Source organism: Spea bombifrons, chromosome 2, assembly GCF_027358695.1.
Source record: "Spea bombifrons isolate aSpeBom1 chromosome 2, aSpeBom1.2.pri, whole genome shotgun sequence".
NCBI classification, from domain to species: domain Eukaryota; kingdom Metazoa; phylum Chordata; class Amphibia; order Anura; family Pelobatidae; genus Spea; species Spea bombifrons.
Genome location: NC_071088.1, coordinates 5,740,208 through 5,752,238, shown reverse-complemented (window position 1 = coordinate 5,752,238; position 12,031 = coordinate 5,740,208). Strand labels below are relative to the sequence as shown.

Genomic DNA, 12,031 nt, shown 5'->3' with positions numbered 1-12,031 from the left:
AGTAATGCTTACATCTCTCTCTCATTCGCCGAGCCGGATCAAACTGGGCCAGTTCTTTTTCCACGTAGTACAGAACCTTCATGGAATCTCGCTCCTTGTCGGCCTGAATTCGGTACCCTTTGCGCACAGCTGAAAATAGTAGAATATTTTACTTGTCAGAAAAAAAAAATACATTTCAGGAGTAGCGTTTACGAAAATGACGGAAGAAATAAAATAAGAATAGGTTATTAAAATATTGAATGTACACCAATCAGCCGTAACATTATGACCACCTGCCTAATATTGTGTAGCTCTCCCTTTTGCCACCAAAACAGCCCTGGCCCGTCGAGGCATGGACTCCGCTAGACCTCTGAAGCTGCGCTGTGGGATCCGGCACCGAGACATTAGAAGTCCTGTAAGCTGCGAGGTGCGGCCCCCATGGACGCATCCGGGTGCCGCGTGTTCTCCAGGTAAGCGACGCACCCGGTCATCTACGTGATGTAATAGAAACCGGGATTCATCAGACCGGCCACCTTCTTCATTGCTCCGTGGTCCGGTTCTTCTGCTCACGTGCCCATTGTAGGCAGTGGACGGGGGTCAGCGTGGTCACCCTGACTGGTCTGCGGCTACACGGCCCCCATACACTCCTCTCTATCAGAACCAGCATTCATTTTTTCCAGCCGTTTGAGCTCCAGCAGCTCGTTTGTTGGATTTGATTCCCAGATCAGCCTCCCCCCACCACGTGTATGAAAAAGCCTCGGCCGCCCATGACCCTGTCGCCGCTTTTCCTTCCTGGGACCGCTTTTGATTCCGACCCCTGCAGACCGAGAACCCCCCACAAGAGCTGCAGTTTTGGAGATGCTCTGACCCAGTCATCCCGCAATCACAATTTGGTTCTTGTCAAAGTCGCTCCGATCCTTACACTGCCTATTTTTCCGGCCTCTAACATCAACTTTGAGGACAAAATGTTCACTCGCTGCGTAATAATACAACCCCCCCCCCCCACTGACAGGCGCCATAATAACAGGATTATACTTCACCTGTCAGCGGTCATAATGTTACGGCTGATCCGTGTATCTGAAACCATAATATTTGAATCATATGTTAAAAATATATTTATTAAAAAATGTTGCTTCAAGACATAAGTTTGGTAGTTACTGGTTTAGCCAAGAGTGAAAAATAACAACAGATAATAAACATGGCAAAAAAAAACCTGAATGAGACAAAACAAATGCAAAACCAAATTTGTCTGCGATGAGCAGTGTTATTATGGAAATGCACATCGGCTACAAATTAGGAGACACAAATAACCAAATAAAATGCAAGGAAGAAATGTTCTTGTTGTTATTGTTAGATTGGAGCATATAAGTGGAAATGGATGTATTAGTGAATATCTGTGTCACGAGAATGTTCCAAGGATATGTAAAATAATGTGATACTTTTTTATTATTTTTAAAGTTATCTTTCCTATATAAAAAGTATGTTGTTTTTTTTTTCCTGTTGACATCCTGAGGATCACCTCGGATTATTTTAATGTTAATGTAGAGGACAGGTCCACCTTAAATGAGAAATCGGCTCCTATTTGTGTTATAGATGTGGCCTTTGAGCCAAACCAAGGCATAGCCAGATCAAAGGCTCGCCTTACCAAGGTGGACTTTCCAAATACACCCAAAGACAATATCGGTGGAGATGTCTCATGCCTTGGAACAAGTCGGGCTGAGCCATGAGTTGGACATGAGCCAACACCGACTCGATTCATTGATTCTTCCCTGCTTTGGGTAGTGAAAGCTCTACTTCAAGACCTGTAAGTCAAGCTAAAGCATGCAAGCTGAGCTGCCACTCATTTCCAAGGAAGCTCAACCGGAGCCGTCATGGACTACTGCGAAAGAGCGGCTACTATCCAAAAGCATTCTGCCGGCGTCCATAGAAACAAGGATAAAAGTGAGACAGAAGTCTTATTTCCCGAATGAAAAACGTATATTCTTTTCTAAAGTCCGGATACCGTAAGCATTAAAAGATTACTTGCAATTACTTGGCTTTCTAGTCCGACTAATTCGAACGCTCTGTTCGGGTCTGCTAAAGAAGCATATACTGAATAATTCCACGTTAATCGCCGGCTGTTCATTTAATAACGCATTTTCATCGTTTTTTGGATGATAGCCAAAGGAACCCATGAGAACTCTGACATTCTCAGCATCGTGTGCCGAGGAAAACGTGACGGATCCAAGTGGAGCTTGAAACATCGGGAGCAACAAGGCTGCATATAATAAATAGTAAAAGTGTAATAAAAATATACATAAAAATTAGGTATTTTATTATATTTAAGGGTTATAAAGCCTTTGGAAATTATATATATATATATATATATATATATACACAAGATGTGCCAATTCCAGCTGTAATTTAATGCACGTTCTATACCGGCAGCTCTAACGACATCTCTGCCTTCGCCAAGGCTGCGTGTCGAACATTTCTGCTGACGAGGCAGAATCCACACGGCTGATCGCGAATAACGATGCTGGCTTACAGCCAACGCGATCAGAGAGAAGAGACCAGGGGAATTCAAAATAAGGAACTTAAAAATGACTTAAATAAATCTATTGAAAGGAAAAAGTTATAATTTTTTCAGTATCAGAAATAAGACCATTGGAAAAGAAACCACCTTGCTATGGAACAATAACTGTTATGTTGTTTTTAATGTGATCGTCCGTGAAAATTACCATTCTGGCTGCCTAGCGAGTCGCTTTGCACGAGCGGAGGGACGTGCTGCTTTTCCATGAGCATCGGCGCCGGCACGGGTGGCGCAGGAACGGTGGAGATGTAGTACGGAGGGCAGGCGGTCGGGATTGTCGGAGGGTAGCCGACTTTGGCTGCCTTGCCTGCTTCATACACTGTAGAATACAAAAGGATTTCGAATGACGTGCGTTACAAAGAATATCTCACAAAAGAAATGACACCGATATAAACTACGTCCCGTGTTGGTGGCGTTCCACCACTCAGGGAATAAATACTTCCAAACATCTCAGCCTCTGACTCTCTAGGTTTAGATTACGATCTCTTGTCCCAGCATTTCCCCTCGTTACCGTCTTTCCTCCAAGCTATACGTTTTGAGAGGTTTTAGGCTTTCCTGATACTTTTTGCATCGTTATAACGGCCCTTCTATGGACCCCCCCCCCAAACATCTCCATCTTTGTTACTCACAGGCCCTCGGGCAGCAGCAGGTCTCCGGGCAGAAAGGACATCGGACGTAACAGCAGCAGCTGTGAGGACAGCACTGACACCAGCAGATCCCCACCATCACGAAGAACAGCACAGTGCCGAGTATCACCAGGCATACGAAAGCCCATTCTGAAATGGTAAAAAGAAATTGGCGGTGAGGAGTCACAGAAATTCACAGACTTGGATTCACCAGCCTAAGGGACCACCATGACTTCGACCAAGGCTAAGTGCCACCCGATGAATGGAAATTGGCAAATTATACCAACACGGGTAAACTTACCAGGGTCTTCTGCTTTATATGGGTCTGGAGTAGCATTTGGACGTACCTACCCCCTGCCCAGGTCTCTCCCACCCTCTGCCAGGGGAATGTTGGCACCTTTTGGCCCAGGGGGCAAGTAAAACGTGGGAACCCATGCCCCCCCCATCACTCACACAATCGTACAATCCACACATCCAAACCTTTCACGCTACATCTTTATAACATCTTTGTAATATGCACGGAAAAAATGAACCATGCCGTCTGTAAAATGCGGGGTCATTGAATAATTGGGAGATTGGTAAAAATGACTTTGTTACTGTGTATAAAAAACTAGATTATTCGGTGCTTTAAATCAGAAAATTAATGCATTAAAACGTCCTATAGCTCCAGCTTTTACTTGAACCCCTTAATGACAAAGCCCGTACATGTACGGGCTCAAAATGCATTGTTTTCAATGGGTTTAGGGACCGCCCATTGTCCTTAAGGGGTTAAAACCAGTGTAATTGTTTTGGAGATTTTTGATTTATATATATATATATTTATATATTTTCTTAACCTAGAGGAGTCTTCTACCAAAGAGAAGAAATAACCTGAAGGGGGACAGACATTGTTTTTTGGTTGGCGTGCGCTAAGTACATAAAGTGTTAAATGTACACGTTCTCTGTATGTACAGCATTTATAAAACATGGGGTACAATAAATGTAAATAACCCTTTTAAGTGAGCAAGACAAAAAAATAACGGCGTCGTCGTTCTAAGGATCTACGCTCCACAAGGAGAAAAAAATCCAATAAAAGCCATTTTCAGACAATCTTTCGCGATTTCTTTCCTAAGCGCTCGTACTTTTCGCTGTCACAATTTCACATGAAGCTTTACAGAGATACGGCGCACATCAAAGGAGGTAACGGACTCCCTATTTCTGTAGCCTGAGGATGTTCCTCCCCGTCAGTCTGCCAGGGCCTCCTGGGTGCCCCCCTGACGCGCGGGACCACCAGCATCGCCTTTCGCGCGGAGTACTGGATGCTTAGCCTTTTCTTTTTCAAACGATATAAATTTACTATATTTTTATTATCAGCTTATCACACCCAAAAACGACATCACCAAATTTTACAAAAACAACCCTGACTAAAATCAAACAAAATTTATCTTTTTCACATAAAAGTAATAAATTACTACCAAAAACAAATATATAAATATATCTCACAAAAGAAATACTTCATATATCTCATTTTAATTGAAAAAACTATTTGTTACAATATAACATATAATCCAACAAAAATAACCTGCTTTCCCTAAATCCTTGTTTAACTCGGAGTGCTGAGATTTCATTTTAGGAACTTAATCTTTAAAAAACAGACGAGGCCGCAGCTTTCGGACCAACTACAGGAACAAAGCGCTCACGACATACGGTAGTTTCCATATGAAAGGAATCTGGATTTTCCTTTTTCGCTTTTTGTTCACCATATGCCAAAAAATGTAACGTTTTAATTTATTCGCTGGTTATGAGTCTAGGCCTGGGATTTAAAAAGTAATAAAAAATTCATGCAAGTGGTAACGTCACACTTTCCTCTGATAAACCTTGTTTAATGGTACAGTAGGGCTATAAAAATGTGTATAAATATATATATATATTTACAGTAAAGATATATAACTTCTTCGATGGGACTCAAAAAAGCCCTTTTTTAGGACGGGCAGATGTCTTTTTTTAGGCGTTATTAAAAATGCACCTCGTCAGGACATCACACCAATATAAGGTCAGTCCCGCTTAAATCGGGATGATTGGGAGGTATGGCATTTGCCCGATGTGACCTGTCCGGCCGGCTTACAGATTGCCGTCAGTGAATGAATTAGGATCCGGATCTCGTTCAGTGACTCCTCCGCTTCCCTCGCTTACTCAGCTGCTTGTAATTCCCAGTTTTGATGGAAACCGGTTAAACTTGTCTGGCAAGGAACAGACTTGACCGGTTTCTCTTTAAGTCGGAAGTGAATTCACTAAAGCAGGAGTTTGCTGCCCCAACGGGAAGGGCTCAGCCGGCCCTGGATACTCTATAGTTAAGGTGACTTTCAATGGGTTAACTGTATGAACAATCCACCTGCAATCTCCTGTTTTAGATAAAACATCTCTCAGTTAAAGGGGCATTAATACCCGGTGACGTACTCTGGGCAAGGCCGGCAAGTCCAGAAGGGCAGCTGCCCCCCCAACATGGTGCCACTGTCTCCCTGACCAGCCCATTTACACCATGCCGTCTTGGCACAGCTTCCATACCATGTTTTACAAGATGCTTTGTGCCTTGAAGTCACAGGGATATGATGTCATAGCTCAGTATTACGCACTAAAAATGGCGGTCATTGAAAGGGGGTGGCTGGAGGCGCTTCCCTGTCTCAGACCTACGGCAGCACCCAAGGTTAAATACATCTCTGGCGATGGCAACCTTCTGTGTTCGGGATCAGTCAGCCTTGCATGAAACAATTTTCATTTATTGCGCTGGTGGCCGTTTCCCGAGCAGGTTACATCGTGGAAGACGGCCGGGCTTTTGGCGCATGCATTCCTCCCGTAGCAGCGGAACTCAGGACAGAACCCTGCTGAGATCCATCTGTGCCCTGGCATGCCAGCTCGCTAGACGGGCTATCATGCCATCGGAATGAAAGGAGGGAGACCTGGGCATTCACTAAATATATTCTGTGGAGAACGGCGGGGCGGGAATATTATATGTTTTCCTTTTACTAAAACAAGCTGTTGCAGGATTTTTTTTTCTGTGAAGTCCAGGATTTCGGTACAAAGCTTGAAAAAGCTAAAAATACATAGTAACAGTAATAGATCGTTTTTACATTATTTTACTGAATCTCTTTGGACAATAACAGGGACACTCCGGCCATCATACACACTTTGATAAATATGATATGTTCTGTTGTCCCCCCTTGCTGAATCCCCCCATATGTACTTGCTCAGGGGTGGGCCTAGAGTTAATGCTGCCTGGGTGCAGTGTCTTTCCTAACCCATAACTAAAACACAAGCACATCCTAACACACAAAGTCACTCTAACACCCCCACTAACACCATACACTTACACAAACCCATCTCTCTCTCCTCTTCCCCGCTTCACTAACCCCCAAACTCACCCTCGACAATCTAGCACCATATGCTGACGCACACGCTAACACACATACTAACGCCAAATACCAAACACAGTCACGCTAACTCCATACAACATAAAAGTTAATGAATACGATCACGGGTGTGTAGCTGTGAAAGTTATTATTATCTCAACAACTAGATGGGAGATCAAGTTCATTCACGTTATACACAATTCTGCATGCAAAATGGACATTAATCTAGAATGAGCTGGCACGGAAATGTTTTTATTTTCGTGTAAATGTGGGAATTAGGGAAACAATCGAAATTGATTAATAACACAGTCAAGAACAGTTAATGAACTACGACTTCAGCTGAACACTGCTTTGTAGCCGGGAAAGTGGATGTTGCTTGCTGGCCGATCGCCAACACGCGTATTTAGGAGAAATCACGGAATACGGACGACTCAGGTATATAATGGGCTTATTAACGGAGCCCCTCCCCTTAAATACACAGCAATTCTGCATAGCAGCCAACAGTCATGCATTTTGCAAAGGCCAGACTCAACAAAATCAATTATGGTTTGTTTGTTGGGACTGGCCGTACACACACCAGCTCCGCCGCACACCCGCCCCGCCGCACACCCCGCTCACACTCCATATACAGTATAACAATAAGCGTCGGTGTCTCGAGCTCCTCACACGCCGTTCCCTGCGCTCTAAGGACCAGGAAATAATATTTTCCGGCTTAAAAACAAAATGAGACGCATTTTGAAATCCACACGTACGGCGACGTTAATAGGGCACGGCGCTGAATTGCTCTCTCCCAAGCGCACACAAAAGAAATTGTATTCTTAATAGGCAATTATGGGGACCGGGACAGGAGCCGGCGTCCGACGCTGGGCAGCCGCGTTCCTAATAGATTCGCCCGGTTCTAATCGATCGTTTGTATGCGGCTCCTGCACCCATATGTTTCACAATCAGCTCTGATTTAGCTGGGTGCTTTTTTTTTATTCCATTCTGCTTTATAAAGGTTGAGTGTTTTTCTTCTAGTATATCTACTATAGTTAATGAAACGCGTAATATTATATTTATTTATGGAACGTCCGCAGGTTTCTCCGCCTGGTTCTAGAGTGTAAAATATTCCCCGTTTCCACTCCTCCTTTGGACCAACATTAAAACAGATCAAACAGCAGTATACCGACACTTAGAGATTTTTTTCCTTAAAAACAGCGATTAGCTATTTGTTTTTTACAGCTGGAACTTTTTTTTTTAATAACCACGTATCATACACATGGTTGGCCCCCAAAAGTGTCGTATTATATATATTTCATACAGCTGCTGTTGTGGCAGAGACTCACGGGGATTCATAATATGAAGTGAAATTGCAACTTTTTAACTCCCTCTTTGGTGAATAAACACCGATACGTTCCATATCATGCCGGCACTCACAGGCGGAAAGACTGCGGCCGCTCATTTACACCAACGCTGCTACAGAAAGAAACTTCTACACGAGATTCAGCAAAGCGTTTCATTATAATAAAAATTACTAAAACATGGGTGGCATCGTAAAGGGGAAGAAAAAAAAATATTTCTCTGAGTAAAAACCCCCCAGTAATAACCCCCAGCACTGTATACAGTAATAACCCCCCAGCGCTGTATACAGTAATAACCCCTCAGCGCTGTATACAGTAATATAACCCCCAGCGCTGTATACAGTAATATAACCCCCCAGCGCTGTATACAGTAATAACCCCCCAGCGCTGTATACAGTAATATAACCCCCCAGCGCTGTAAACAGTAATATACCCCCGGCGCTGTATACAGTAATATCCCTCAGCGCTGTATACAGTAATATAACCCCCCCAGCGCTGTATGCAGTAATAACCCCCAGCTCTGTATACAGTAATAACCCCCAGCGCTGTATACAGTAATATAACCCCCCAGTGCTGTATACAGTAATATAACCCCTCAGTGCTGTATACAGTAATATAACCCCCAGCACTGTATACAGTAATAACCCCCAGCGCTGTATACAGAAATATAACCCCCCAGCGTTGTATACAGTAATATAACCCCCAGCGCTGTATACAGTAAAATAACCCCCAGCGCTGTATACAGTAATATAACCCCAGCGCTGTATACAGTAATATAACCCCCCAGCACTGTATACAGTAATATAACCCCCAGCGCTGTATACAGTAATAACCCCCAGCGCTGTATACAGAAATATAACCCCCAGCGCTGTATACAGTAATATAACCCCCAGTGCTGTATACAGTAATATAACCACCCAGTGCTGTATACAGTAATATAACCCCCAGCGCTGTATACAGTAATAACCCCCAGCGCTGTATACAGTAATATAACCCCCAGTGCTGTATACAGTAATATAACCACCCAGCGCTGTATACAGTAATATAACCCCCAGCTCTGTATACAGTAATATAACCCCCAGTGCTGTATACAGTAATATAACCCCCAGCTCTGTATACAGTAATATAACCCCCAGCGCTGTATACAGTAATATAACCCCCAGTGCTGTATACAGTAATATAACCCCCAGCGCTGTATACAGTAATATAACCCCCCAGCAATGTATACAGTAATATAACCCCCAGTGCTGTATACAGTAATATAACCCCCAGCGCTGTATACAGTAATATAACCTCCAGCGCTGTATACAGTAATATAACCCCCAGCGCTGTATACCGTAATATAACCCCCAGCGCTGTATACAGTAATAACCCCCAGCGCTGTATACAGTAATATAACCCCCAGCTCTGTATACAGTAATATAACCCCCAGCGCTGTAAACAGTAATGTCAGATATTTTATGCTAGAAAACATGTATTCTATATATTCTGTATTTACATGAGCACAAAATGGAGTCAGAGCCATTTTATTTTATTTAATCATATAACGGTTATTTCTTTGTGTCTTTGTTCCCTCTATAATTGAGAACAAAGAAGTATTCAGTATATATGATCCAATTAATGTTATCTTCCATGAGAAAGTTAAGGAGTAGACACTGCATATCCTTAGGAATGTAAATTGGAATGGGGGATACGTCGTAAGACCACCAAAACCTAATTTACTACCTAGAAGGCAACATCTGGAGATATGGGTGACAACAAAGACCTGATTTACTACCTAGGAGGTAACATCTAAAGATAAGGGTGACCATGAATGAATTCCTAACACATATGTAATGGTCTTAAGTTATTTCTTAGACCAGAGCGTCTCTCGCAGGTAAATTAAGAAATTACAGGATGTAAATATGAGTAGAAGTCCTAATTATAATGGGTAAAACCCACCGTTATGATTGGATAATTATAATCAAGAGGTGGAGGCTATGATAATAAGCTCTGTCTTTAAAAGCTTATGTCTTTAATAATAAGGGACGGACCTTAAAAAAAAAGGGGCTCACCTGAAAAACGCACCCTGAAACAGACAGACCCTGAGGACTCATTTCATTTAATTTACCCCAAAGAATTGGAATCTCAAGATCCTGGCACCATAATCTCACTCTTAGAATTACTTTGAGTCCCCACCTATATAACTTTTAGTAAGTTATATTTCTTTCCACTTAATTTCTTGCCACTGAACCAGGATTAACTTCTACAAGGACCGGTCGGACAACAGCAACAAGTGGTGGTAATTATAATTGTTTTATTATTCTAAATAGAGGTGAATTTTGTCTTCTTCATATAGAATTCCCTGTTTCTGGGAAATAGTATATTGCATTATTGTATATGACGGCTTGTGAGACTGCAGCTTATAACCCGTGATAATGACAATAATGAAAAGGTATTTTTACCTGTAGATGAAGTTTGACATTATTTGCATCTATTAGGAATTTCACTAAATACTCTTAGACATTATTAAATTATTTTTAATTGTCATATTAGTTAAACTAATATAATAGAGTTAGTGATCTTTTTCTTACCGCCCTGATTATCATTTTTGGTTGCTGAGTGGGATGGAAATTAATTGTGTGTGGTAGACTCATAAAGTATTAATTCAGATTGATAACTTTCGATAATATACCGTATTTGGATATACTGCAATTTGACATGTTTAAAAACTTTGTATTTTGTATTATGCACTGTGTGACCCATATATAGATTTTATAGATTGTATTCACAATAAATAATATTTTTGATTGATTATCGTTGTGATATATATCTAATTTGAATTATAATTTTCGGCGATCTGAAAGGATTTAGGATCGGAGATAAAATATAGGGTATCTCCTTAAATTAATATTGTGGATGTGGTACTACAATATTTGGTAGCGTCGTTATTTTGCGTGTGTGATAAAATATTGGTTTTACCGATTTTGTCTCATTAATATCCCTAACAGTAATACAGGGCTCGACAAATCCCAGGCGCCAGGTCGCCATGGCGACAGAGAATTTTGTCCTGGCGCCTAGGTTTTGTCAGCCTCTTACATCCAGAAAAAATTGTGGATGTAAGAGGCTGAGTCACCACACGGGGGCGCTTGCTGCTGCTGTCTGCCCCAGACAGCACAGCCACTCAGAGCCCGCCCCCTGAGCCTGAGATCACTCCCACGGAGTGATTCTGTAGGCTGAAAACGCAGTTGCTGCAAAACCAGCAATCGCATTTTTAGCTGCCACAGGCAGCTTCATGGAAGGGGGTTGTGTGTTGATTGGGTCCCCACACATGTGTGGGGACCTGACACAACACCCCCCTGCTGCCTGATCGCTCCATGAGAGCGACAGTGCAGCGTTAACCCCTTCAATGCCACGATCGCGGCATTTAGGGGTTAATTCCCGTTTTGTACGGGGCTCTGCTGCTGGTGGTCTGCCTGGTTCCAGGCAGACCAGCAACAGCAAAAACAAGCCCCCACAAGCCCTGTGATGACTCCTGTAGGCATAGAAGCCTACAGCAGTCACCAGAGACTCCCCCTGCAATGGCTGGTCTATAGACCAGCAATTTGAGTGCCAGCTGCCAGAGGCAGCTTCAGGGACAGGGGAGAGGGTTCTTAGGTCTCCCCGTGAGTCACCCCCTTGCTGCCTGATCGCTCCATTAGAGCGACAGTGCAGCATTAACCCCTTCAATGCCACAATTGTGTATGACACATTCGTGGCATTGCAGGGGTTAATATTTGTCCCCACAAGCTTGTGGGGACTAAATATCAGTCAATGCTGTGCTCCAATGGAACATCAGCATTGAAAGGGTTAAAAAAAACAAAACAGCACTGACCTGAAAGTCCAGGGTGCTTCCAGGTCAAATGCTGTGAGTTTAGTAAGTGGGCTGATGATGATCAGATCACTCCTGACCAACTCTTAGTTTAAAAAATCCTGGCTCCTAACTTTTTTACCTGGCGCCTAGATTCACAACAAATTTGTCAAGCCCTGCAGTAATATAACCCCCAGCGCTGTATACAGTAATATAACCCCCAGTGCTGTATACAGTAATATAACCCCCAGCACTGTATACAGTAATAACCCCCAGCGCTGTATACAGTAATATAACCC

At 42.8% G+C, this 12,031-nt stretch overlaps 1 protein-coding gene across 4 annotated transcripts in view; it reads right to left on the bottom strand.

The window, feature by feature from the left end:
• Window positions 1-12,031, bottom strand: part of ILDR2 (immunoglobulin like domain containing receptor 2) — a 95,868-nt gene that overhangs the window by 4,950 nt on the left and 78,887 nt on the right. For all 4 annotated transcript variants that reach the window (XM_053455507.1, XM_053455510.1, XM_053455506.1 and 1 more), the window contains 3 exons: window positions 3,181-3,327; window positions 2,700-2,870; window positions 13-129 (listed from right to left, as the gene is read on the bottom strand). In XM_053455507.1, coding sequence (XP_053311482.1) covers window positions 13-129; window positions 2,700-2,870; window positions 3,181-3,327 — 435 coding nt within the window. The remainder of the gene's footprint in view (window positions 1-12; window positions 130-2,699; window positions 2,871-3,180; window positions 3,328-12,031) is intronic.